This window comes from Rattus norvegicus, chromosome 1 (assembly GCF_021556685.1).
Source record: "Rattus norvegicus strain SHRSP/BbbUtx chromosome 1, alternate assembly SHRSP_T2T, whole genome shotgun sequence".
Taxonomy (NCBI): Eukaryota; Metazoa; Chordata; class Mammalia; order Rodentia; family Muridae; genus Rattus; species Rattus norvegicus.
This window is the reverse complement of record NC_141534.1, coordinates 105419780-105447500: the sequence shown is the minus strand read 5'-3', so window position 1 is coordinate 105447500 and position 27721 is coordinate 105419780. Positions and strand designations below refer to the sequence as shown.

Below are 27721 nucleotides of genomic sequence, written 5' to 3'. Positions count from 1 at the left end.
ACTCAGTTAACTGGTGTTCAAAGGGGGAAATGTGCTGATTTAATACCTGATCACTTTTCTCTATATCCTTTTTTCTGACGAACTCTTAGTCATCCTTTAAGACCCAAACTAATTGCCCCTCTATCAAGATTTCTGTGTTCCCTTTATTTAGGTCTAGGGTCAGTCAGGATGCTCAGCCACTTTTACATTTCATCTGAATTCTGGGAAGAACCCCATATGCCTTTTGAAATAGATACGTTTATCCACAGACCATATCAAGATGGAGGGGAGCCCTTAGCATACAGCACGGTTTTCTTTCTAAAGCCCACGGGCAGGCTCCTTGGTGAGCTTAGCAGTGGGGGGGCCTCTCTGCTGTAGCTGGGAGTGGGTTTGGATGTTACACCAGACCCCCAAGTTCCAGGGCCCCAAGGGAGGTGGAGAGTGTGTCAGGTGACCCAAGGTCAAGCTGGTTCCTGCCAGGACAGGAAGAACTGGTGTTGGGTGGACCCAAAAATGAGACCTAGTGGGAGGGGAAAAGGAAGTGGTTGAAAGACCCTTCTGGAAGGTTAAGAGGAATGGAGAATCTGATTTTCCCATTAGTCCTATGGGTGGGCTGGGCGTGAGACAGGAAAGAAAAATGGTGGAAGAGGGATGAATCCTTTGCTTCAAAGTGTCTCACTAGCTGAGAGTCAGGGATTCCAACAGTTAACCATATGGAGCTTTTTGTTTGTTTGTTTGAGTTTTTGTTGCTAGGTTTATTCATTGTTTTAAAGTCGTGTATATTTGTACATGTCTGTAGATGGGTACTCGGATGTAAGTTCAGGTGCCTGAGGAAGCCTGAGGCATCTGACCCCTGGTGTGCTGGGAACCAAATTCAGGTTCCTCGGTAGGAATAGTCCACACTCTTAACCATTGAGCCATGCCTCCAGGTGTACTGGCTGGTTTTGTGTCAACTTACACAAACGAGCGTCATCATGGAGGAAGGAGCCTCAGTAGAGGAAATGCCTCCACGAGATCCAGCTGTAAGGCATTTTCTTAATTAGTCATTGATGGGGAGGACCCAGCCCATTGTGGGTGGTGCCATCCCTGAGCTGGTGGTCCTGGGTTCTATAAGAAAGCAAACTGAGCAAGCCATGGAAGCAAGCCAGGAAGCAGCACCCCTCTAAGGCCTCTGCATCAGCTCCTGCCTCCAGGTTCCTGCCCTGTCTGAGTTCCTGCCCTGACTTCCTAAGAATTTTCTGAGTGCCTCAGAGATAAGCCTGTTAACTGGCAACATTGTAGATAACTACCTTCCCAAATCCTCCCAATTTGGAGTTGCACCACCATCTCTGCTGTGGTCCCACCAGATGCCCACTGAAGTCACCCTGTGATCTCATTTAGATATAATGGCACAATTATATTGATATAATAAGATATCCTTATGATGCTAACTTTAAAGCCCATTCTGGAGCTGGAGAGATGGCTCAGTGGTTAAGAGCACTGACTACTCTTCCAGAGGTCCCGAGTTCAGTTCCCAGCAATCACATGGTGGCTCACAACCATCTGTAATGGGATCCGATGCCCTCTTCTGGTCTGTCCAAAGACAGTGACAGTGTATTTACATATATAGAATAAATAAATCTTTTTTAAAAAGAAAAGAGAAGCCCATTCTGGCTATTGTGAAAACCAATGAGCCAGATTCTTCTTTGAGAAGCCCACTCTCCTGGGATAGGTGAGGTGGTTTCGGGGGTGAAATCACATGCTGGTAAGCCTACAGCCTGAGTTTGATCCCTGGGATCTACACAACGAGAGAACTGACTCTCACAAACTGTTCTCTGATCTACACACACACACACACACACACACACACACACACACACCTGTGCACACTTGAACAAATAGATATGTAAATATAATAATGAAAAGAAGGCCATGCCATGCTTTTAGATGTGTCTGGCGTTCTTCCAAAGTGCCTCTCTTTCTTTTAACCCTCATGCTTAAAATCTATGTTAAAAATTTCTTGCAATGAACTCCAACGTGGGCAAGTAAGATGACTCAGTGGGTGAAGGCACCACCAAGCCTGACATCCTAATCCCTCAAATGGAAGAACTGGCTCCTGAGGTGTCTGTCCCCTGACATCTATGAATGTGCTCGCGCTCATTCGTGGAAATAAATACATGCTTTTGTAAACTGAGAAGATCTGAAGATTGCTCGGTGGGCAGAGGTGTTCATCATGGGGCCAGATGACTTGAGTTCAGCCTCTGGAACCCACGTGGTAGAAAAAAAAGAACCAACTGCTTTTGACCTCCACACATGTTCCATGCTGCGTGCATGCATGCACATACACAAAATAAATGTTATTAAAAAAAACACCAAAAGCCCCCAGCTCTACTGCACTCTGTATCATCAAGGAATCCAGTTTTACTGGATGGAACTGAGGTCGTTAAAACAGAAAGGCGCTCTGAGGGTACTCTGGGTGGCAGTGTGGAGACAGACTCTTCCTTGCTGCTGACTTATATGAAGGCCGTCCTCTGTGCACTCACTGGCTCTGATCCCAGACAGATGCACACACATTGGAGGTCAGATCAGGTACTGTTTAATCGGCGATAACCAGATGGTTTCACGTCTCTGTGACAATTACCATAAACACACACACACACACACACACACACACACACACACACACACACACTCCATCACAGACCCCATACAATGTATGTAAGAGGTAGACAATTCATTGTCCCCATTTTTCAGACAAGGAAACTAAGGCTCATTGTCCCAGTCACACAGAGGAGGGAGGTAGAGAAAGCCAGGTTGAATAACAGATAACTTCTCTTAGAGACTTGGAGACTGCCGGCTTCCTTGAGGCCCTAGAACTCCCAGCCACCATTTTCTACACTTGTGAGTGGAGAACAGGAGTGGGCGGGGGTGAGAGAAGAGGATGCATTCTCAGAGGTGTGGGCACCCATGAGAGGAGGACGGAGTGGGGGGTGGACAGATGAAGTGAGGACGAAGGGTGTGAGAGGCGGGTCATTTGGAACGGATGACTCTTCGAATCCAGTTGGTGTAGTTGCAGATCTTAGCGTAGACAGCTGGGTACTGGGTAGCAGCCCCGCATGGGTAAATGCTCCATGAAAGAATGCCATGCAGGGTGTTGTCACACACCAGGGGTCCACCGGAGTCACTCTGGGGATGGGAGGAGATACCATGAAGTGAGATGCTGGGATGGGGCCGGAATGATGTTGGACGTTGGGGTGGTAAGGGGACACAGGTAGAGGTGATGTTGGCATGGGGGGGAAAGGGGTCAAGTTGGGAGGTGACAGTGGAGATGCGATGGGCTTGCAGCTGGAACTGGCTCATCCGAAGTGAGAGGACTGAGAAGGATCAAGAGATAGGGTTGGCAGGGTGAAAAGTGGACCGAGACAGCGGATCAAGAAAGGGGGTAAAGATTAGGGAGGACTGTGGATTGGGGGTGGGACAGGAGGGAGGCAGAAACAGCTCTTTCAGAGTCTTCCTGCACCACCCCCCATCCAAGACACTTGCTGATTCTTACCTGGCAAGAATCTTGGTCTCTGTCCATCCCAGCACAAATCATGTTGTTGGTGATCACACCCGGGTAGAAGGTCTCACACTGCTTCTGGCTGAGGAGAGTTACCCTGGAGCAGCTCAGGCTCCTGTTGTATTTCACTGGGAACAGGCCAGTCACACAGGGACCCGTTAGTTCTCTCTTCCAGACCCCCGAGTCCAGGCCCAAGCCTTCCTCCTTCATACTCAGGGAACCTAACCCCACCCCTCCACCCTTAGGCACAGAAATCCATACCCTCCTGGTCCTCCCTAGGCCTCCTCCCTCAGACCCAGGGTACCAGACCCAGACTCTCCTCTCAGACCCAGGGGTCTAGATCCTAGTCTCCCTCAAACCCAGATGCCAGACCTCGGCCCTCTTAACCCAACCTGGGAGTCTTCCTCTTTTATAACCAGAGGTCCAGGCCCCAGCCTTCTGACCTCACATCGAAGTGTCTAGACTCCAGCCCTCTTCCCCAGATCCAGGGCTACAAAGTCCAACCTTCTAATCTCAGATCCAAGAATCCAATCCCAACTTCTGGAGTCCTGACCCAGGGTTCATAGTCTAGCCTCTTCCATTGGATATTCTAGCCTCTTCCATCAGACCTAGACATCCAGGCTCAGTCATCTTCCCTCAGATCTAGGGTCTAGCTCTCATTCAGCCTTTCACCCTTTGGACCTGGAAACCCTGGCCACAGGATCCTCCCCTAAACCCAGGAGTTCAGCCCTCCTCCCGAAAGTACACTCATCCAGCCCAGTTCTTGCCTCTTCGGTTGGCTGTGGTCCCCCAGCCTGAGACCTGGCACTCCTGCCTTGGCTGAGCACACTGGAAGGGCAATTGCACGGGATGCACTTTGGACGTCAGCACCACAGGACTGCTCAGTTTTAGCATCATGAGGTCGTGTTCATCTGAGCGGAGTGGCAGAACGGGACCTGAGCAAGGCTGGTACTTGGGGTGGAAAACAGGGGAATTCGTGGACCTCAGTTGCTCGCTCTGGAAAAGCAGCAGGTGGTCATCTCCAACTCGAGCCCTCAGTGGCCTGGGGAGGGAAGAGGAGTCAGCTGGAGCCAAAATCGTCATGGAGACAGAGCCTGATCTAAGTCCTTGGGTCAGAGGGTGAAGTGAAGTGGGCTTCTGAGATCAGAGGTCCTGGGAGAGGAGTTGGGGCTGGTCCCCTGGGACTGAGGGAAGAGGCTAGAGACTGGACTCCTGGGTCTGAGCGAGGAGGACTAAGGACTGAAACCCTGGTTCTGAGGGAAGAGAGTTTGAAGGTTGAAGGCTGATGGTGTCTCAACTCTTTGATATGCCCACCTCTCCTTTCTTCGTGTCACCTGGTCCTTTCTCCCTGCATTGCAGTTATATGGAAGAGACTACAGGGTTTTGTTGTTGTTCTTGTTGTTTGTTTGTTTTTTGTTTGTTTGTTTTTGTCTTAAATACTGACTACAACAGGCCCTGACTTCTGTGGAAAGGATCGATGGGCTCACAGCGCCCCGCCCTGGCATAGCAGCTTGGATCCTGCCTCTTCAGTAGGATGGCTGACACCCCGATCCTGACCGAACCCGCTCCTTCATTGCTGCCTCTGAGTCGAGTCGTTCCTTACTTATTTCTCCAGCAATGTGCGGCCGTGAGCACCCAGTTCTGGTCCACGAGGACACCCGCACATTGGAACTGGAGGTTATGGAAGAGGGAGACCTGCCAGGGTTGAGAGACACTCGGGCACAGAGTGCCGAAGGCCTCGAGGTCCTCGCGCGTGGTGTTTCCCGGGAGCAGCAGAGCCTGCGCCGCTGGATAGAGAAACAGGACAAGGGGATCAGTACTGGCCCGCAGTCTGGGTTTCGGGTTAGTGCAGCACTTCACAGGATTGACCCCTCGGGGGCGCAGCTGAGTCGTGAGCCGTGGGAAAATGAGAGAACTCTGCGAACCAGTCGCTGAGACATAAAAGGGCAAAGGGGGTTAGAAAAGAACGGATCCAAGACACCCTGGGTCTGGGGGAGTCGGATGGGGGGTGAGGCAATGTGCAGGAAAGACAGGGATCTTACCTACCAGGCTGAGACCGGATGCGAGCCTAGGCAGAGCACTGTGCAGAGGAAGTGTGGTAGGTAAGGGGCAAACGGGGGACAGAGGGGCAAAGACACAGTGGAGCAGTAAGAAGCAATGACAGAATACAGCGGGAGGTAAATGGGAGTGCTCAACATGGTGAAGGCAGTATGGAGCAGGAGACAGGACACACAGTGGGGCAGCAAGGAACAGGAGACAGGACACACAGTGGGGCAGTGAGGAGCAGGAGACTGGAACCCAAAGCATCAGAGAGGAGGAGAGAGGGTCAAGGGAGGACAGCAGGAGATGGAGGCCAGAAGGTTGAGAAGCCCCAGATAAATGGGAAGGGAGGTGCAAGACGGAAGTTTAGGTCTAGTCCAAAGATGGGAAGGTGCTCCAACAGTGCACAGCAGATTGGGGTGCTGTAGCACCTCGTTTAAGAAGAGGAAGGGATGCAATGGGTCTGAGAGGAGTGAGGAGAAGGCTTGCAAGGCAGGGGAGACAGAGGCAGAGAAGCTGATGGAGCGAAGGGGCTGGGTTCTCTAACAAATGGGAGCGGCATCTGGGGACAGAGCCCACCTGAGGGTGGATCCTGCTTGGGATGTCTATGTGGGTGCCAGACTCCCAGGAAGGCGAGCTGACTATGGTTGCAGTAGCAACATTCCCTCCACCTCCAGTCCTGGCCCTCCCCTCCTGTCGCCCCCGGCCCCAGGCTCACCCCAGAGTTGCATCATCAGTAGCGGCAGCAGTAGCTTCACCAGGGACAAGGAGCCAGAGGCAGTAGGGAGGTGAAGAAGCGGGACCCTCATAGCTGATGTCGGGCTTGCAGAGGCTGGAGTGGAGACCTAAAACAGGGATACTCCGTCAAGACCCCCCGTCTCAGCACACCTGGGCCACTTTAGTGGGACCCACTCCACAGGCCCCCAGGACTCCAGTCCTCCAGAGGGGAGCAATTTGTGCACCCAGCCTTTCCTGGCCACCAGCCACGCTGAACTCCAGGTCCACACTCCTTTGTGGGTGGGTGAGGGTCGTCCTCAGAGCCCGTGGGAACCTCTTCCTAACCTCCTAGCTGAGGGACTTCCCCATGCTGCAGGGAAATCAGGACTGCGAAAGAGTTCCTGCCCGTTGCCCGAGGGTCTCCACCCATCCTCTCACCCAATAGGGTGGGGTGCATCCCGCTTCACCTGGGAGTAAGAAGAAAGGAGGCGACTCAGAAGTGTCTCTTGCCCAGCAGTATGGACTGCAAACAGTCCTCTGACCAGGGACCCCTGGTCAGACCTTCCCTTTTAACCCTCAAGATCCCGGAAGCTTCCCCCCACCCTTCCCCTTAGGGATTCACTCCCTCTCTTTCCCTCTCCCTAATTATAACGTGGGTGGGGCTGGCATTCAACCAGGGCCCCAGATTCCTGCTCTGGGAGGGGCCCTGGAATACAGGCTCCTGTCATTGACAATACCTTTTGGAGCTGGCTTTCTTGGGGGTTCCCCCATGCCCTGTTCTGAGAAGTATTCCCAGGTGTGGTGGGAAGATGGGGGGGACTCAAGTCTTCTGGGAGCTTGGGGTGATGAGATGGTGAGTGGTGGCAAGGGGAAACAGAGGAGGAGAGGGCTGCTGCTGGAATGGGGAAGAAGAGGTAGGTGGGCAGAGTTCAAGTAGGCAGAAGGAAAGAGTGGGAAAGGCAGTGACACACTCCCAAGTGTCTAAACCAGGAGACAGAAGGCTCCTTGTGTCTCAGCATGTGCTTAGAGGGTGAGGGTGGGAAGCCGTGGTTTTGCACTAAGCCCTTGTGTGATCACCTTGCACCCTTCCCGTGTGTCTTTTTCAGGTGACACGAGCTAATGAATCACCTCGAGGGACAGGCCACATCACCTTGGCTGACACCCTCATTTTGGGTGAGGAATGGGAGGCTCAGAGAGGGCTGTGACTCATAAGAGGTCACACAGCAAGCAAGTCCACCTAACAACTAGAGACTATTCTCTCTAGTTCCAGCGATCTCTCCCTTAGAACCTGTGTTATCTGAGGCATCTTGTCTGTCGAGAACTGTATTAACTGCAGAGGTTGCTTTGGCTCAGCCCTGTCCAGATTTTTGCTCCAGAGATTACGTTGTACCAGCCCACCAGCTACTTAGAGCTACAGAGCATTGAAAATGTGGTAAAGATGACAGGAATTTCCTCCTGCTTTTGAGTCCATTGACTTCATTTTGGCTGACAGATGCCCGTCAACGCTGACCTAAGTGAACTGAATCTGGCAGTTGGAAAATGATGGTAGCCTCCTTTACGAACTCTTACTCTATGCGTGAGGACACACTCACTGTGATCACGCTTGCGCGTGTGCAATTTTTCATGCAAAGAGACAAACTGAGTGTGGTTTTTGTCCTGCCTAGCCATCAAGGTGGCTTGGTGGGCAAGGATGCTTGCCTAACAACCTGTGTTTGATCCTTGGATCCCACATGGTGGAAGGAGAGAACTGACCCCTGCAATTTGCTCTCTGACTTCCACATGTGCACCATGGCATGAACCTCTCCCTGCCCACCCCTAAAAAAAATGAATGAGTTTAAACAAATGGAAAACAAAACTAAACTAAAACTAAAAATATTTTAGATGTAACATAAAAAGAAAGTGAACAGAGCTTTAATGGGGCATCACGCTGATAGCTAAGAGTCACTGGGCTTTTAAATTCTCTGGTCTTCCAGGTCTCAGCCGTGTGGCTGTAAGCAAGTGCCTTCACCGGTCTGTGCCCACTTTCATGTCTGTCAAGTGGGTAGAAAAATAGGATCAATCTCCTTAGAGATTTGTGAGTATTCCATTGATTAGTAATATTTAAAAGGTCTTTGGGGGCGCTGGAGAGATGATCAGCAGTTCAGAGGATTCACTGCATTTGCTGGGGACCAGGGTTTGGTTCCTAGCACTCATATGGTGGCCAGGGAATCTGACGTCCTTTTCTGGACTCCTCAGATATCTGGACATACGGCATACAAACAAGTATGCAGACAAACTCTCATACACATACGACATTTATGAGCCCTCTGGACCAGGATTAATATGCAGTTGGCACTCAACAGAATCATTTATATTTAACAAATATTTATTGAAACACTGGAATATGCCAGGGACGGTCTTCAAAGCTGGGAACAAAACAACAAAAACCAACCAGACGAACAAAACTAGTGATGATCATGTCCAGAGTCACAATTTAGTTCAAGTCAGGATTTGATTCCAACAAGCCCCTGGTTGATCATATTCGTGGTAGGTCGGAGAGATACATGCAAGGGTCCCAGCTGAGGACTCCTTAGGGAAGGATGAACAGAAGTCGAAGCATTAAAAAGAGGTTGGAGGGGTTGGGTGGTGGTAAGCAGGGTCCTTCTAATTGTTTCTCATAACCTCGTGGATCCAGTCAAAGTATTTGCAGACTTTTGTGTAGACACCAGGCTTCCTGGTGACAGCACATGGGTCCTGACCCCAGGAGATGATGCCTTGGAGAGATCCATTACAGACCAGGGGGCCTCCAGAGTCACCCTGGCACGAGAGGAGACAACCTGTTAGAGCCAAGTGGGGTGTTTGGGATGGGGGTGAGGACGGTGGTGAAGGCGGCAGGGAGGAGAAGGAAGACGTTGACAGTGGGACAGTGAGAGGCTGGGAGATGAAGGTGGGATTCTGGGTGAGAAGATAGATGGGGTTAAGGTTCAGAGGTTCTTCATGGGTGACGGAGCTGGAAATGAGGGTGAACATGGGGAGGCAGGGTTGGATATGGCTGCAGTCAGGGCTGGGGATATCAGTAAAGATGTGCCGGAGGTTGGAATGAGTGTATGGCTGGAGACCCAGCCCCTGCCTGCTGACCTGACAGGAGTCCTTGCCCTCTTTCCGAACACTGGCACACAGCATGGTGTCCGTGATGTTCCCCGGGTAGGCCCTCTCACACTCCTTGTGTCCGATGATGGAGACATTGGCACATCGCAAGGAATGAGGCAGGCGCACTGTGGGGACAGCAGTGGAGGGTGTGAGCAGCGGTCACCTGATTTTCTAACCCCACCACAGTAGCCAACGACTCAGATAATCCTTGCCTTTACCCATATTTATGCTTTTAACTGTAGCAACAGCAATGCTATGAGTAAATTCTTCCCACTGCTTGCTCCCTATGTCCTATCTCTGATGCCCCCAACCCCGTAGGTGGATATGATTATTCTTTTTTAGAAAAAAAAAAAAGACTTCAGAGAGGTAAAGCCACCTGCTTTAGATCCCACAGCTAGAAAGTTATAGATTTGGGAATCACAATGATCTTACACCTGTCCCCTCACACCTGTCTTGCACCTGTCTCACACCTGTCTGTCTTGCACCTGTCTCACACATGTCTCAGTCTTGAGGCCCAAAAGTGAATTTCTCATTTTCCTTTTAGCTCATCCCTCTCCTGACAGCCCCAGGTAACCAAGCCTCTTGATTTTTCTCTCTGAAGATTTCTGGTCTCCTTTCCCCACATCCCATCTCCCACCCTGATCACGTTTCCCTCAGGAGCCCCTACACTGGGGGCTGGACGTGGTGCCCCATCCGGAAATGAGGCAGCTGGTGCCTGCAGTGACGCAGAGTGAGGACAGGGTGAGTGGTCGCACAGCTCGGGTAATGAAGGCGGGAGACGACATCTTCACGAGCATTATGTCATTCCGGTGGTCTTTGTTGGGGAGGCTGTTGTTGAAGCCGGGGTGCGGGAAGGACTCAGTGGCCATTCGCCTCTGCTCACAGCCATCCGTCTTCTCCAGATTGTGCTCCCCAAGGAGGATCACGTAATGGCTGAGGTGGGAGAGATGTGGTCAGAGGTAGAAAGGTAGGGGGACAGGGCAGGGGTGGGGAGGGAGAGATGATGAATTGTACCTTGTGAACACCCAGACCCATCCAACTTCCAGCACCACTCACCCTGCATCCTCATCCTAAGGCCATCAGCCATTCCAAGACCACCTCATCCCTTTATCATCAACCCAACTAGATCCTCATCATAAAATGAATGCCCCTCCATCCCCCACCCCTTCATCTTCAGACCAGCTAGACCACCATTACACATACTAATACTACTTCATCCTCTCCAGTCTTGGTCACACCCCCATCATCCATGCTAACACCACTCCATACCCAATCCCTCCACCCACTGCTGCCACCCTCCACATGTTCTCCCTAGCCCCAGCCCCTATCTCCATCCATCTCTCCATCTCCAGCCCCCTCCCAGCCCCGCCCTGCCCCGCCCCAGCCCCCGCACCCACGGCTTGCGGCAGTGGGCTGCTGTCAGGAGCCATTTGGGGGCGATGAGGGTTGCCCCACAGAGAAGCCGTGTCTTCTGAAAAAGGGCCACCTGCCATGGCTGGGAGTGAGGCCTGCACTCATAACCCTTGATGATCCTCGTCTCTCCCCCTACGTGCCCTGAAGGGGGAAAAGATGAGGTGCAAGCATAAGAGGAGGTAGGCTGGTAGAAGGACCCCAGATATGGGAATGGGAGGATCAAAAGGGTAGGTGCTTTCATTCCCAGCTGGCACGCACTGGCATAAGACTCCAGGTCATTAGGGGATGTCCTAAGATTTTGAAGGGACCCTACCCCCTCATTCCTCCTCTTATACCCACTTGATGATGCTTGGTATAGCTCAGACTAGTTCATGGAGGTGATCTCTAAGCAGGGGTCACCGTAGTTATAGGGGAGACTTAGAAATTGGAGAGGGAGGCCTCATACTTCCCTCTACGCCCCACTGTACCTGTTACCAGAGCAAGTGCAATGAATCGGAGAATCATCATGGCCTGGAGTAAAGCAGGACGGGCTCCAGGTTCCCCTGGGGACAAGGAGAAAGACTTAATCACTTTTAAGAGGCAATTGGAAAGCCATTTCCTTCACTTGGGTTTCTCTGCCTCTCTGACCACCCGCCTCTTTCCCCCAGGGGAACCTCCTGGTTCTCACACAAGTTCCCAAGCCTGTAAGAAAAGCCTTCTGCTTCTAGAGTGGCCTTGGGCAGAGGCTCGGATCTAGGCTGGCAGCTTCCTGGGTATTGAGAACAGCAAAGCTGCTGGGAGGGACTTTGTTGAGCAAGGCTCCTGTCTCACTCAGTTTAAACTCTTCCAGTGGAGAAGGAAGACCCCTGGAAAAGTCTTAGAGAATATTGTTCTTCTTCCTCACACGAGTTCCTGGCTTGTTCTACCACTGGGAGCCCCACAAATAGAAGGGCAAGAGGAAGGGGTTGCCTACTGGGAAAGGACCTCATTTTATATGTCTCAACAGGCAGAGTATTAGGGACCCATGGGGTCTGTCCACAACCAGTGAAATCCCTCCCTCCACCTTGCTGAACTCCTGTGAAGGACAGCCGGACAAGACTGGGTGTGGTTGGCTAAGGGACAGCGGGTGCCTACAGCTGCCCTGGCTGGTGGGGTTAGGAGAGGAGGGCAGGACTTAGCCACCGAAAGGGACAGAGGTCATTGAGTTTGGGGGCAGCAGTTTGGAGGTGTGAGATACAGAGAGAAGTTGAGTGTAGCTTCAAGTCCCTTCCCATTGTCCAAGGACAGATCGGAGGGGGAAATGCATCCTGGAACAGGAGGCCTAGTTTCTAGGATGGCAGTCTCCTGGAATAGGTGCAGGTGGGGGCAGGGGTGCGGGTGGAGTGGGGGAACCTTCTCTTCTCTTCTGGATTCATTCCTGGGCTTTGGGAATGGGGACTCCAAAGGGTGCGGTTGGCAGCTGCATCCGGCTGGGTCTGAGCACCCAGTGAAAAGGCAGGCTGGCGGGCAGGCAGGCAGGGGGTTGGCCCCTGTAAGGGGGGGCTGAGATGACTGAGCTTCTAGTCCTGCCTTATTACCCTGGGAGAGGGTTGTGTGGAAGCCAGGATGTCACCTGGCTGAACCCCTCTCTTCCCCATGGCGGCCTCTTCTTGTAGGTATACCCTTTTCTTTCCAGTAGTTCTCGGAGTTTTAGGCCCCCCACATCCCTCTCTCCCCTCTGTGTGTGTGATTTTGGTCTCTTTGTCTCTAGGCTTCTGTCCTTGCATGCCTTTGGATCCTCATTTCCTCTTGTCTCAGCATTTTGTCCTGTACCATCCCTTTCTAGGTCTCCCACTGTGCCAGCCTCTGTCTCCTTCTCTCTAAGGTCTCTGTGACTGTCTCTTCTCCGGCATGCCTTTCCCTCCTCACAGCCCAGTGGGCCTCTTGGCCTCCTTTGGGTCCTCCCTTCTCCTTTCCAAAGAGAGAAGGGGGGTAATCTGGGGCGTCACAGAGGTGGGGCTGCTTGCTAGGTGAAGGGGCAGGACAGGACGGTGGGGGAGGCAGGTCAGGGCCTGTGGCAGCCATGGCTCAAGAAAGGAGAGAGAAACCTCAGCGGGTGTGCCAGGGGCCCCAGGGCTCCTATGTGGGCCTCCTTTCTCTGCTGACCCTTCCCCCGCCCCGGGTCTCCACTGCCCAGGCCTCCGGCACTTACTGGGTTCTGTAGATAATTTCCAGTCACTCTTCAGCCTCCTGGGCCTCCTCATTAGCTAGCTCAGCTCTCCCAGCTTATGTTTTCATTCAGATCTTTCTTCTGTAGGCCCTTTCCGCCTTTCTACCCAACTAGATGTGGGGCAAGGCGGGGTAGGCCTGGCTTCTGCCAGCAGCCTACCTTGGCCTCAAACACTATGGGCTCTGCCTCTTCCTAACCAGGTGACTGTACATGCCACAGGTGACTCCACCCCCGGGAAATTCAGTTCCCTACTCTGTGACATGGGGGGGGGGGGTGCCAGCCTTGCCTTGGGGTGGAGTGGGGGACAAAATGCCAGGAGGATTCTGGGAAAGGCTACCATCCTTCTGTTTTTGGGTCAGTATACCGGGTCCCCAGCACACCAAGTCCCCTCTTAGGCATGTTTTTAGCAAGGCCCTCTTTTCTGTCTTCTGAAGAGAATGTGGAGACAGGACCAGTGGGGTGGGAATAACCAACCACTGTAGCTGGGTTTTTTCATCTCCAGATTAACCTTGGACCATCTCCGACACAATAAAGCATACTGGCATGCCATATCAGATAGAACGGATGAATAGTACAGTATTCATACAGGCATAATACCACCCCAACTCTGGTCATTTATGTCCAGTTCACAAGAAGGCCGAAAGCTGAGGCTGGAGAGCTGGTATGGCAGTTAAGAGCACTGGCTGCTCTCTTTAGAGGACCTTGATACAATTCCCAGTGCTCACACAGTGGTTTACAATCGTGTGTGATTTCAGTCCCAGGGGCTCCAAATCCAATGTCTTCTTCTGGCTTTGGTGGGCACTGCATACATGTGGCTCAGAGACATACATGCAGGCAAAATACCCATACACGAAAAAAAATATAATATAATTCTAATAATATATAATAGATTTATTATTATTATTATTATTATTATTATTATTATTATTATTATTATTAAAGACCCACACCTTTGATTTTAAAACAGATTTTCACTATGTAGCTCTGGCTGGCCTACAGCTCACTCTGTAGACAAGGTTGGTCTCAAACTCAGAGATCAGCCTGCCAAGTGCTGGGACTAAAGACCTCCACCATTACTGCTGGGCTGTTTGTTTTTGCAAGAGGGTCTCACAAAACCCAGAACGGCCTTGAACTCCTGATCCTCCTCACCTCTCTCTTCAGAGTACTGAGATCACAGACATATGCATCCAAGTCCAGCACAAACCCCCACCCTTTCTGGTTTCCTCCAGTCTTATATCAGATATTAAACAGGCAGGTGCAGTCCCTTCCCCTGTTTGTATAACTTTTATTCCAGACAGTTGTACAGCCCCCTCTCCACTGCCATAGATACAACCAAGGTTTCAAGAGGTTCTAAGCTCAAAGGGTGGGAGCTTGGAGTGGCGAGGGGACAGACATTGGTGCTCCGAGGGTCGGAGTGGCCCTAAGCAGAGCTGCATGCAGACCGAGGGAACCAGTTAGTTGTTCCTGATGACTACTCTGATCCAGTCCGTGTATTTGCAGACCTTGGTGTAGACCCCTGGGATGCCTTTTTGACCACAAGGCCCAACAGATCCCCAGGAAACCAGACCTTGAAGAACCCCTCCACACACCAGGGGGCCTCCAGAGTCACCCTAAAAGACAGAAATAAGACTGATATTAAAGAAAGTGGCTCCAAGCCAGGTCCCAGGAGAAAGGAGCACAGCTAGCTCACAGGAAGAACGTGATAATAGCTAGCCAATAGGAAGGAAGATGTCTACCACCTGACCGGGTTCTGGCCAATAAGGAAAGAGAATGCTATCTTCCGTGCCCAACCCCAGGAGAGGAGGGCTGGTATATATAATAGAAGAGAGTGCTTTGAGAAAATTGGTTGGTCTCTGGGCCCTATGACACTGGCCTCTTTTAGGATATCCAAGAGATCAGGAACATCTGATCACACGTTGACATGATCTGCTGATTTTATGACCTTCTTCATCCAATCTCTCTCCCTCCCCCCTCCCCCTCCCCCTCCCCCTCCCTCTCCCTCCCCCTTCCCATGTGGGTAAGCCCAATTAGTGGTAGGGAAGCCTTGGAGTACCCTTGAAGGGGCCCTGTCATATCCACTCCTGGCTAGTTCTCTGCCCTCTACTGCTTGTCTGTTTGTCCTTCCCTCTTGTCAACCTTTTGTCCCTTTTCCTCCCTCTCCTGGTCTTCCATTCTGACCCCTCTCTCCTAATCCCTGCCTCTCCCTTCCTCAGGCGAGTCTGCCTTCCCCCAGTCCTCTTCTCCTCATTACTTCACCTCCCACCTCCTGGGTCTGGGTCTCTTCCTGTTTTTCCTCACTTCTGTAAGAGTGTGAGGTCAGAATCCAGCTGTGGCTCAAGCCGTAATACTTGGCAGCAACCTTCCTCTTCACCTCTCATGGACACCAATAGCCATTGTGCAGGTACTGTCTTCCAGCCCCTAGCTAAGAGTCCCAGGTGCCAGGATCCCTGGCCTGGGAAGTGAGTTTACATCAACGCGACTATTGGTGGCCATCCCTGCTGCTCCTGTGCCCCCTGCCTGCCTCCAGAGAGCCTGCCTGCAAGGCCTTGCTGTGAAACTTAACTCACTCTCAGAAAGGTATAAAAAGACATTTTTATATGCCATATGGACTCTGATTCCTCCTCAGGGTCCTATCATGCTCTCTGTCTCTGGTGCTGGGGCCTGAACACTCCCCAGCTCTTGCCATGTTGTTGCCTCTGTCTGTCTACCTGTCCATGACACTAAGAACTCTATTAATAAACGCCTTACACCTCAGCCATCTACCTTGGTGTCCTTCTTCAGCTTCCTCCCCTGCCCCACCCAAGGCTATGTCTTCCTTTCCTACTTTCTGTCCCAGGCCATGGTCACCACCCTGAGTGGATTCACCTGACAGGCATCCTTTCCGGCTTCTCCACCTGCACACAACATGTTCTCTGTCACTCTTCCAGGAAATACGGCCCGGCACGTCTCGTTAGAGACAATGGAGAGGTCGAGGCACTGGAGCCGATCTGGGAATGGGTCTGGAGATGAAGATAGATGATTTAGGGCCCTCTGAGATCCCTCCTTTGAGGCTACGTTCTTCCCACAGACATTCCATCCAAATTCGTACCCCTCCCCTCAACTCCACTGCCTCCTAAACACTCCGAGTTTCGTGACTCAGTTTCACAGTGACCCTTGTCCCAAGGTCATAGGCCTGGTCCCTTGACCTTTGACCTCATTCGCTCTCAATCTCAGCCTCACTCTCATCTCCCATCTCCTGAATCCATGTCCCGAGTTTCAGTTTAACCTCAGACCTCAGTTCTGCATCTTCCAGACTTTCACTTCACCTCAACTGAAAAAAAAAAAAAAGTCTTCTGATCTTGGGTCATTTGACTTCAGATTCCATGACGCAGAAACCCTAGCCCAAATCCTTATGACTTCCAAATGCAGACATGAGAAAGATTCTGACCAGATTGTGATTCAGGGACCTCAGTGTCCCACCCCTAGTGGAGACTAAGCCCAGACACTCAATTGAGAAGTCTAGGCAGAGGATCTACCATTGAGCCACATCTATAAACGTTTTCATTTTGTATTTTGAGATGGGCTCTCATTCTCTACCCAAGGCTGGCCTTGAACTTGCAACCCTTTTACTGAAGCCTCTGGAGAACCTGGAATTTGAGGCCCGATGATATCAGCCTTATATAGACCTCTAGTGCCTGAACCCATTACCCATGATGTCCTGACAACCCTGGTGCTACTCTGATCTCTGGTCACAACTCTAACCCCTGTCTTCTGACTCCATATTCAATCTCTTAACTTTTGTGACTCTAAAGACTCCCACCTACCATGACCTACCCTTGACCCTGATGATTAACCCCATGCTCTCTCTGAAGTGAATGACTTGATCTCTTACCCTACATCTCTCACCCCTCTTACCCCACGGCTTGTTTGTAGTACCCCATCCTGATATATGACACTTGGCCCCAGTGGGTGCACAGGAACTGGGCAGGGCCACGGGCCGGACAGCATAGGTCAAGCTGATGGGTCTGTTCAGCCGTAGGAGTCGAAGATCATGCTCATGGTTCTGATAGGCACCATGGTAGCTGGGGTGTGTTATGGAGAAGGTGGTGAGTCTCAACTGTTCCGTCAAATCCAGCTTGGAGAGACTGTGTTCCCCAAGGCGCACCATGTACCTGAGGGTGTGGTTGGTTAGTGAGTGGCAGATAGGTCGCCCCTTACCACTTTCTGTTTCTGTCTCTCTGTCTTTGTCTCTGGGTCTCTGTCCCCCATCATCGATGTATGTTGCCTTAGTCTTCTACCTCCACAGCCCCCATCTCTCTCTGCTGCTCTTGTCTTAGGGCAGGGGTGTCCTCAATATACCAGCTGCCAAATTTATCCCCATAGCCATCACCAGCAGTTATGCCAGGGCTGTTCACTGAGCAATGGATAAGAAGGACACCACCTCTCTGTCCTGCACGGATCCTCTTGGTCTCTTAGCACCTAGGCTCCCCTTTCACAATGATGTCAAGACCTAGAAAATGGGTCATCTGGGGTCTGGGGAGATAGCTCAGGGGTTATGTAGTTGGTATTTTGTCTACTTAAAGGTTTGCACCACCAACAGACAAAATGAAGGCATTCTAAAGAGACACTAGTGTCTCTCAACCCATCTATCAGATTATTGGAACAATGGACCCCAAAGAAATGGCAATCTCCTTCCTAGGAACTTCATGCTGGGAGAAGAAAAAGGTGCCAGCCAAGAGGTAACATCTCCCCTGAAAAAATATCACACAGTTCTAAGAACTCGTCGGGTCAATGGTTGGGTAGGATCACATTGTGGACTGCATAGACATGCAGGACATTAGCCCTCTATTTACACCTCAGTCTCACGGAGGGACCCCAAAGGTGGAGTGGAGGGGAGCACTGAATTGCTTTGTGCCCTTCCCAATGTGGCCATGTTGAGTTAATCTTTCTGTTTTTAATTTGTTTTAATAGGCTTCTCAAGGAAGGGTGGCTGAACTTGGCTTCTTAGGGGGGGACAGGCTGTGACTCAAGTTCAGTGACACTCTGAGTCTAGCTGGGGTTAGCGAATGCCTGGGGCTGGTGATAAACACTGTAGGAAAGAGAAGCGCACAGAAGGAAATGGGAAAGGAACAGAGGCGCCATCCAGGTCCTCCACCCTCTGCGCACCTCGTCCCACCTGGCAACACCCAACTCTACTGCAGGAAGTTCTGCCCCTCTAACCTGAGGAGGGCCCATTCAGGCTGCTTACTTGCCACTGCAGTGAGCAGCCGTAAGGACCCACTTGCGGTCCACGAGGACACCACCACAGCGCAGGTATTTGCCATGGAACAGCCCCACCTGCCAAGGCTGTGAGTTCTTCACACACTCAACGCCATTATAGATCTTCTCCCTGTCTGCCTGACTGAGGCCTGCGGTGGGGTGTGGACCAGAGAAGTGGGGTTAGACACGAAGATTGTGGGTGGGAGAAGGAGGCAAGGTACAGGAAGGGGAAAGGTGAAGAGATGAAGGCTGAAGGTGTGCGGTGGTGTGTGCTTGATATCCCAGCACTCAGGAGGCCGAGGCAGGAGATCTGTCACGGGTTTCAGGAAAACAAAACAAAATGCACAAAAAGATGGGAGATGAGAAGTAGCAGAGAAGGCTGGACGGTTCACAGACCCACGGATACAGGGAGACAACTAAGTAGGGTTGCCCTGTGACCCACCGTCAGCACCAGTTTCAGAAGGGTGGTATAAAATATTATCATGGGGGAAGGACCCAGTCCAAGGGCTGCCACCACTCCTCCTCCATCCCTTCCCACACCCCCACACCCTCCCTCGTCCCCCCAACCACCAATCAGAAAACTCACCTACAACACACAGGAGCAAGAGAATGTTGAGCTTCATGGTGGACTGCCTCCAGGGTCTGCCAGGAAAGTTGGGTTATCTGAAATCACTCTCTCCTGTGCCCCTCATCTTTGCTCTCTTTTCTCTGCCCCTTGTCCCCCCAGGCCACTCCTTCATGGTTTCCATCTTCTCACCTGTTTGCCAGGTCTTCGATGGTTTGTCACCTGCCCAGCCTGTCTATCTGTCTCGCTCTGCTATCTTCTGGTTCACCTACCTTCCAGCCCTTTCAAATGCCGGCCGCCTTGAGAGTCACTTCTCCTACTGTCCACCGGTCACACAGGATGCCCCACCTGATCCCTTTGTGTCAGCTCCTCGGATTTCCGTGTGGTGGTGGTGGGGTGGAAGAGGACAAGGAAGACAGGGTGGGGCATGGCTCTAATCCTGCAGGAACTCTATGCACACGGATGACACATAATTGAGCTTTGCAGCTCTATGAAGACCCAGCTCGACTACCCCCCACCCCACCCGCAGTGGCCCAGGGGATGGGCTCAGGGGACAATGACTCAAGATGTCTGTGGACCTGGATTCTAATCCCCACTCTTGGGAGGAATGCGCTGGGAGGGTGGGGCCCTAGAACACCCTGACCCTGGGAGGGCAGAAGAAAGAGGCTGAGTACAGGGTATGAGGGCTCAGTGGGGGACTGAAAGCAGAGAGAGCCCGGGGTGGAAGAACAGAGGCCAGGAGAGGTTCCCAGCCCTGTGGTTAGGGATGTACAATGTGGGCTCCTGACCTGGGCTCTTTGGAAGTTCAAATCCCCTTTTAATTTGTCATTGTTTGTTTGTTTTATTTGTCATTGCTGTTTTTTTAAATTATTTTATGTGTGTGGGTATTTTTGTCTGCATGTATATCCATGTAACTCCTGTGTACTTGGTGCCAGTGGAGGTCGGAAGAAGAAGTCAGATCCCCTGGAAGTGACTGTGAGCTACCATATGGGTGCTGGAAATTGAACCTGGGTCCCCTGAAAATAGCCAGGGCTTTTAACTTCCAAGCTACATCTCCAGTACCCTGAATTTGTTTTTATCTTGTTTATTTGTTTTGTTGTTTGAGACAGGGTCTTGCTAGCCCCAGCTAACCCTTGTACTTGCTATGAAGCCCAGGCTATCCTTGAATTCAAGCAACCATCCTGTCTTGGCCTCCTGAGTGCTGGGATCACACACATTAATGCCTAGAAGGAATGTTAAGGCCTAGGTGACTGTCACCTGGCTAGCCTGCCATTGAAGGAAACTGTCTCATAAGTTTCTGCTGTTGCTAAGAAACTTTCTAAAGTTGATTAAATGTGTTGTTATGTTCTATGCCACTGGGAACCAATCATGATAGAAGTTAATAGAACTGCTTTGAATGGTTATCTGCAATAAACTTGGACCAGAACCAACCACCCAGCTGCACTTCCTGCATCTATGTATAAGCTTTTATGGTATTTGCCTTTATAAGCTGCCCCTGGGATGGACCCCAGTATAAGAGAGACACCTGCCCCAATACAAGAAACTCTTTGGAATAAGGCTTCCGTTTTGAGTAAGGATTGAGTAAAGTTTAAGTTCCTAAGACCTCCTTGGGAATCTGACATCCTACTTGGCAGAAAGAAACATGTACATGGGCAACTGACATCCCGGTAGACAAGTTAAGACGCGAATGTTAGGCAAGGCAAGTCCCCTGCCACAGTGGAAGAATCCAACCAACGGGAAACAGGATAAGTGTACAACAAAGGTATGTTCCTAAGGAAGCCCCCCATCCCTAAATCCTGTTTAAAATGTGTCTCATCTGGAAGGGAAGGGGTGAACTAAGGAGAGAAGGAAGATGGACGCAGAGATGGGAGGAACAGAGGGAAGCCTCTGCAAGGGAGGGAGACTGGAACACAGAACCCTGAGTGAGAGGCTACCTATGGAAATTTCTGGATAGCCACTGCTCCCTTTTGTTCTCCAGACTCTATCAGTGCAATTTTTTTAATCATAGCAAAATTCCTTTTTAAAAAAGGAAGGAAGGAAGGAAGGAAGGAAGGAAGGAAGGAAGGAAGGAAGGAAGGAAGGAAGGAAAGAAGGCAGGCAGGCAAGCCAGACAGTGGTGCACACTCAATCCCAGCACTAAAGAGGTGGATCTCTGAGTTTGGGGCCAATCTGGTCTACAGAGTGAGTTTCAGGATAGTCAGGGCTACATAGAAAGGAAGAAAAAAGAAGGAAGAAGAAAAATCAAGAATGCAAACAAATAAAAAGCAGATTTCTTTTATTTTTTTACGTAAGTGTGTTTGTGTGTGTTTCTGTGTAGAGGTATATTCTTGTGAGTGCAGTGCCCACAGAGGCCAGAAGAGGGCATCATGTCCCTTCGAGCTGAAGTTGAAGGCAGTGTGAGCCACCCCACATTGTTTCTGGGACCCAAACTGGGGTCTTATGCAAGAGCACCAAGCACTTTTAACAGCGGAACCATCTCTCCAACCTAAGAAAACCCTTCTAACAATAATTAGTATCCTTATGAGGCATTCACCAGGGAAGACTGCTCAGACAGGTTTAAGCCAAATAGGAAGTCTTTATTAATCAGGACAGTGACTACACTGTGTGTTTGGGATCCTGGCTACACTCATGATGAGCTTTTAAGCACAAATACCATGTTCTGTGTTCACATACTTCAGTTAACAAGAGCAGTTACCCAGAGCATAACTACAGAAAACAAATGGAAACATTAGTAAATTTAGAGACTTTCCCAGAACTATGGACTTTGACGGATTTGGCCTTTGTTTTCCTTTTGGAAGGTGGTATTGTCTACCACTGAGTTCTACAGCCTGAATGGCACATTCATCATGGAGTCAGTGGTGCTAAAGTCTCGGGTCCTTCTAAGGTCTCGGCTCTGTAACAGTTTCCATGGGTCTTAGTGAATGAGTCAAATCTTAGACTCATCCTGCTCTAAAGAGCTCTAGTTGGTCCTAAGGGCCATTAGTTTAATTTTACTAAATGGATATATAATTGGCCATATAGTTCAATATTCAGGGGCCTGCCATTAATATAGTCAGAATGAGAATTAAAGGCCCAGTCAGTACTGATAACAGCAGTTAGACAGGGAAGCCAGAGAACAAAGGCTGATATTAACTATCTGGTTTATGTCTTTTTCTTCTCTTTCTTTCTTTCTTTCTTTCTTTCTTTCTTTCTTTCTTTCTTTCTCTCTCTCTCTCTCTCTCTCTCTCTCTCTCTCTCTCTCTCTCTCTCTTTCTTTCTTTCTCCCTTCCTTCCTTCCTTTCTTTCCTTTTCTTTTTTTTTGAGTTTTGAGTTTTCTCTAACCATGTCAATAGTTTTAATTACTCCTGATCAATTAGCATAGAAACAGCAGGGGGTTCCCCCCAACCCTCGAAGGCAGACATAGTTTCCTTTATCTCGGAGAAATGTGTCTAAGCCCTTTCGGTTTCTGGATCATTTCTGCAAGGGAATCTAACTATTGTTTTAATACCCTCAGTCATGATGGATTTTATTGGGCATTAGGCTGACAGTCTGATTAGTTCCTATCCTTATGTAGTGCAGGGGCTGGGTATCTAAGCATAACCAGCAATCCTGGCTAATTTTTTGGCTGGGAATGGTTAACTCTATCCCCAAGGTCTTTTCCAGTGGTGTAGAGTCTGATATCCCAGGTTTTTCCTGTTTCTCAAAAGCCAGAATATGTTTTAAGGAATTTCCAGATTTTTAATTTTACAGTCATTGGATTACATTTTCCTATTGTGTATTTCTTGGGAAGGGCCTTTCTTTCTATATCTTCATCTGCATGCTTTTAGGATGCTGCCTCTGTTTTTCGCCATGGAAATTCCATTGTTCCTGGCAACTAGGGAGTCCAACTGCTGTGCATGCACAGAATTGTAAACTCTGTATTCCTATCTCAAACGATATACTAGAACACACACACACACACACACACACATACACACACACACACACACACACACACACACACACACACACACATCTCCAGACCTTTAAAGAGGAATCAGTCAGTAAAGGTCAAAATGGGACCAAAATGAGATCAAAAATGGATATGGGTTGTTGACCTGAAGTCATGTTTGTGAATACTTTCCCTGTATCTGTCTCCCTCTGTTTCCAGTCTAGGGTTGAGGGTGGTGGGGGATGAACCATGACTCTTCATACCTATAGTGTAAAACACAAGACTCTGGAGGAGATAGAGAGTGGGGAGTAGGAGTCCCTGGGGCCCAGTGAAAGCTTAATTTTAATGTTATAGTCTAGAGACAGTCCATTTGGCAGCAGCATCTGTGGCTTCCTCTTTCTTAATCCAGGTGTAATGCCAGCTTTCTTTACTGCTAGAGGAGTGGAGAAAATCACCTTGTGGGCTCCTTTTTAAGTTTAGTTCCAGCATCTCTTTGGCTTGACCTAGATGGTATCATTGGACTCAAACAAAAGGGAAACTGGTGGTATACTCAGAGATTGGCTGAGTCTCTTTAATAGTCCAATGAATAATCTGTATGGAGAACTGGAAGGCCCATGATGACTTAAGAAAGGATTGCTTAGACAGTTCTGCCAACTGTTGGTCTCTGAGCCTGGGAAGCATGGAGGAAGTCTTCCAAACATAATCTCATGGTGGTGTAAATTTGTCCTTATATGGGGTTCAACAGGTTCAAAACAAAGCAAGGGAAGAGTGTCCATCCACCCTTTGTGGACTCTAATGAGAGTTTTGCTAGAGTTTTCTTTGAATGTCCTGTTTATTCTTTTTTTTTAACCTGGCCAGAACTGTAAGGTCCATATGGTCTATATGAGCAGTGACACTTTCGATCTATGTCTAGAGCTTTAGCTATTAATTGAGACGTTTGGCTATGAAAGCTAGGCCACTGTCAGACTCCTTGCTAGTGAGGGAAGGAAAATCAGGAGATCAATTCCCAGGGAGCTTTTTGGCTACTGTTCGATCAGTTTTAGTCGAGCTGTGGAATGTATCTGCCCACCCAGAAAAGGTCTCTATAAAATGTAGCAAGCATTTTTCTTTTATCTTCCCTGGGAGGTTTGGTGAAGTCAGTTTTTCTAGAGTTCACTAGGGTGTTGCTCTCTTATTCCAATCCCTTCCTGGGTAAAAAGCGCTGTGTTTTAAATTCACTTGAGCACAATCCTGCTTCTGGCTGAGACTTCTCAGGCTAGCCTATCCAGTCTACGTATAGCATCACTTGTTCTGAGCCCTCAGAAGTGTTTGTGGACCCAGCTGAGAAGCCTGCTGAAGGTCAATTACCAGAGTCCTGCCAGTTGTTTCTGGGAGAATGGTCTTTCCTTCTGGTGTCCTCCTCAACCTGTGAGTTCGAGATGTCCATCTCTTCTTCACTCAGGCAGCACCATTTCTGGTATGTCATCAGAATATCAACAGGCCCCGCTGGTCTTTGGGCTGTTTGTCAAGCAGCCAGGTTAGCAGCCCAGCAGGTGAGAACAGCAATTTGTAGGAAAAGTCAAATAGCCTCTAGGAAGGCCAAATTTTTTTTAATGTTTTTTTTCCCCAGTAGTGAGAAGTCCTCTTTCTCTTTAGATCATACAATGGACACGCCCAGAAGTAAAAACATACTGACTGATGGTGCATATATATGGTGGTGGACTTTCCTTTTTCCCATCTGAGAGTCTAGGTCAGATCAATTCTGCTGTCTGGGCTGAGGTACCTGGCTTGGGCCCAAACTGTTTTGGTTAAAATAGCAACTATAGCTCTTTTCATTTTTCATCTCGTGACAGTCATGGATGAGCACCTATGGATCATCAGCCAAGAAGGTAGCAGGATTGATGGCAGTGGATCTCTCAAACCAACTTGAAGGTCATCCAAGAGTAGGGCCTGATACTGGGCAACACAGTTATTAGACAGCCAGTGTTCTGATGCTCCTCAGAGGAGGACCTCAAGTGCATTGTGGGGTGCTGTGAGTATAAGTCCTAACCAGAATTAATTTTTGCTTTCTTTCATTAAACTAGCAGTAGCTTCCATAGCTCTTAAACTGGTGGATCATCCTGCATACCAGTTGTTTGGATAGGTATGTCATAGGGTATTTCTACGGCCCCAAAATTTTGGGTTAAAATCCCCTTTGTTTTTCGTTTCATGGACAAACAGATGAGAAGACTTTGAGATATCTGGAAGTCCTAGGGCTGGAGCTGAAGTCAAATCTATTCTTAAAGCCTGAATGCCTTTTGTTTAGTCTCAGTTCAGATTAGGGGCTCAGAGCTCAGGGCCCCACTTTGTGCTAGTGTATAAATAAATGCCTTGCTATTCCCACAACTTCTGAAACCCAGAGGCAGTAACATTCAGCTGCACCTCGAAACTCTCAAGCCTGTCACTAAGTGCCTTCATAAAGAAACTTGAGAGATCTCAAACTAGTAATTTAAAAGCACACCTAAAAGCTCTTGAACAAAAAAAAGCAAACACACCCAAGAGAAGTAGGTAGCAGGAAATAATCAAACTTGGGGCTGAAAACAATCAATTAGAAACAAAGAGAACAATATGAAGAACCAATGAAACCAAGAGCTGGTTTTTGAGAAAATCAACAAGATAGATCAACCCTTATACAACATAACTAAAAGACAGAGAGGGAAAGACGGAGAGGGAGAGGGAGAGCGAGAGCGAGAGGGAGGGGAGAGAGAGAGAGAGAGAGAGAGAGAGAGAGAGAGAGAGATTCCAAATTAACAAAATCGGGGTTGGGGATTTAGCTCAGTGGTAGAGCGCTTGCCTAGGAAGCGCAAGGTCCTGGGTTCGGTCCCCAGCTCCGAAAAAAAAAAAAAAAGAACCAAAAAAAAAAAATTAACAAAATCAGAAATGAAAAAGGGGACATAACAACAGATGCCAAGGAAATTGAAATGGTCACTAGGCCTGTACTTCACAAAATTAGAAAATCTAAATGAAGTGGATCAATTCCATGTACCAAAGTTAAATCAAGATCAGGCATACAATTAAATAGTTCTATAATCCTTAAGGAAATAGAAGCAGTCATCTAAAGTCCCCCAACTAAAAAAGTCCTAGGACCAGATGGTTTTAGTACAATATTCTACCAGACTTTCAAAGAAGAGCTAATACCAATACTCCTCAAACTATTCCACAAAATAGAAACAGAAAGAATATTGCTGAACTCATTCTATGAGGCTACAGTTACCCTGATACCTAAACCACACAAAGACTCAAAAAAGAAAGAGAATTTCAGGCCAATTTCTTTTTTAGAGATCGATGCAAAATAATAAAATACTCACAACCTAAATCCAGAAACATATTAAAAAAATCATTCACCATGATCAAGTAGGCTTCATCCCAGGGATACAGGGATGGTTCAACATCATCAATGTAACCCATCATATAAACAGTTAGATGCTAATAAAAAGGCCTTTGACAAAATCCAACACCATTTCATGGTAAAAATCTTAGAAAGATCAGGGGTATAAGACTCATATCTAAACACAATAAGGACAATATACAGCAAGCCAATAGCCAACATCAAATTAAATGGAGAAAAACTTAAAAGAACTCCACTAAAATCAGGAACAAGACAAGGTTGTTCACTCTCTCCATATCTATTTAATATAGTACTTGAAGTTCTAGCTAGAGCAATATGACAACTAAAGGAGATCAAAGGGATTAAAATTGTAAATGAAGAAGTCGAAATAGCTCTATCTACAGATGATATGATAGTATGCATAAGTGACTCCCAAAATTCTACCAGAGAATGCCTACAGCTGATAAACACCTTCAGCAAAGTGACTGGATAAAAAATTAACTAAAAAAAAATCAGTAGTTATCCTAGATACAAATGATAAATGGGCTAAGAAGAAATTTAAGAATGAATATCCTTCACAATAACCACAATATAAAATACCTTGGTATAACTCTAACCAAGCAAGAAAAATACCTGTGTGACAATCACTTCAAGTCCCTGAAGAAAGAAATTGAAAAAGATAACAGAAGATGGAAAGATCCCCATGCTCATGGATAGGTAGAATTAACAGTATAAGTGGCCATCTTGGAGCTGGAGAGATGGCTCAGAGGTTAAGAGCACTTACTTGCCGCTCTCGAGAGGTCCTGAGTTCAATTCTCAGCAACCGCATGGTGGTTATAACCAGCTATATTGAGATCTGGTGGCCTCTTCTGGCCTTCAGACATACATGCAGATAGAAACTCATCCATGTATAAATAAATAGTCATTTAAAAAGTGGCCATCTTACCGGAAAAAAAATCTACAGATTCAATACAATTCCCATCGAATTGCCAACACAATTCTTTACAGACCTTGAAAGAGGAATTCTCAACTTCATATGAAAAAACAAAAACAAACAAACAAAAAGAATAATCAAAACAATCCTGAACAATAAAGAATTTCTGGAATTATCACCATCCCTGATCTCAAGCCAAACCAAAGAACAATAGTAATAAAACCTCATGATATTTGCATAAAAACAGACAGGTTGATCAATGAAATAGAATTAAAGACCCAGAAATAAACCTACATACCTATAGACACTTCATTTTTGATAAAGAAGCCAAAACCATACAATGGAAAAAAGAAAGCATCTTCAACAAATGGTGCTGGTCTAACTGGATGCTTGCATGTAGAAAACACAAATAGACTCATATTTATCACCCTGCACAAACTCAAGCTCAAGTGCACTAATAACCACAACCTAAAACTGGATACACTGGATATACCAATTCTAATAGAAGAGGAAGTGAAATAGCCTTGAACGCAGTGGTACAAGAGACAATTTCCTGAATAGAACACCAATGGCTCAGGCTCTAAGATCATCAATTAATAAATGGGACCTCATAAAAATGAAAAGTTTCTGTAAGGCAAAGCACACCATTAATAGAACAAAACGGCAGCCTAACGATTAGGAAAGGAACTTCACCAATCCTACATTTGAAAGAGGGCTAACATCC

General features: G+C 48.5%; 3 protein-coding genes and 1 long non-coding RNA gene across 10 annotated transcripts in view; 1 reads left to right on the top strand and 3 right to left on the bottom strand.

Moving 5' to 3' along the window:
* Nucleotides 1-7726, top strand: part of LOC148007341 (uncharacterized) — a 17994-nt gene extending 10268 nt beyond the window's left edge. For 3 of the 4 annotated variants that reach the window (XR_015646355.1, XR_015646357.1, XR_015646356.1), the window contains exons 2-3: nucleotides 4970-5359; nucleotides 7381-7726. This is a non-coding gene — a long non-coding RNA (uncharacterized LOC148007341). The remainder of the gene's footprint in view (nucleotides 1-4969; nucleotides 5360-7380) is intronic. The other variant, XR_015646358.1, reaches the window with a different exon arrangement.
* Klk10 (kallikrein related-peptidase 10) lies at nucleotides 2539-6817 on the bottom strand. The gene is given in 6 exon segments (NM_001004100.2): nucleotides 2539-3144; nucleotides 3512-3645; nucleotides 4285-4559; nucleotides 5121-5304; nucleotides 6276-6402; nucleotides 6742-6817. Coding segments are annotated over 5 exon segments (840 nt in total). The 5' UTR covers nucleotides 6367-6402; nucleotides 6742-6817; the 3' UTR covers nucleotides 2539-2988.
* Nucleotides 7727-8621: 895 nt separating the features above from the next.
* Klk11 (kallikrein related-peptidase 11) lies at nucleotides 8622-13203 on the bottom strand. 3 transcript variants are annotated; one of them, XM_087654351.1, is made up of 6 exons: nucleotides 12987-13203; nucleotides 11284-11358; nucleotides 10894-10957; nucleotides 10071-10336; nucleotides 9392-9528; nucleotides 8622-9070 (listed from the first exon to the last, which is right to left on the bottom strand). In XM_087654351.1, the coding sequence occupies exons 1-6, from the start codon at nucleotides 13036-13038 to the stop codon at nucleotides 8918-8920; spliced, it is 747 nt and encodes a 248-aa protein (XP_087510477.1). In that variant the 5' UTR covers nucleotides 13039-13203; the 3' UTR covers nucleotides 8622-8917. The 3 variants fall into 3 exon arrangements, with proteins under 3 accessions (XP_087510477.1, XP_087510488.1, NP_001099722.1); NM_001106252.1 differs by having other exon boundaries at nucleotides 8625-9070; nucleotides 10801-10957; nucleotides 12987-13165; XM_087654362.1 differs by lacking the exons at nucleotides 10894-10957; nucleotides 11284-11358; nucleotides 12987-13203 and adding an exon at nucleotides 10797-10886.
* A 1066-nt stretch (nucleotides 13204-14269) lies between these two features.
* On the bottom strand, nucleotides 14270-19169 carry Klk12 (kallikrein related-peptidase 12). Of its 2 annotated transcripts, none has more exons than XM_087555281.1 (6): nucleotides 19080-19169; nucleotides 18829-18884; nucleotides 18232-18391; nucleotides 16899-17155; nucleotides 15870-16003; nucleotides 14270-14614 (listed from the first exon to the last, which is right to left on the bottom strand). In XM_087555281.1, exons 2-6 carry the CDS (start codon nucleotides 18863-18865, stop codon nucleotides 14459-14461), a joined length of 744 nt encoding a protein of 247 aa, XP_087411407.1. In that variant the 5' UTR covers nucleotides 18866-18884; nucleotides 19080-19169; the 3' UTR covers nucleotides 14270-14458. The 2 variants fall into 2 exon arrangements, with proteins under 2 accessions (XP_087411407.1, NP_001100978.2); NM_001107508.2 differs by having other exon boundaries at nucleotides 14273-14614; nucleotides 19000-19132.
* Nucleotides 19170-27721: the final 8552 nt, after the last annotated feature.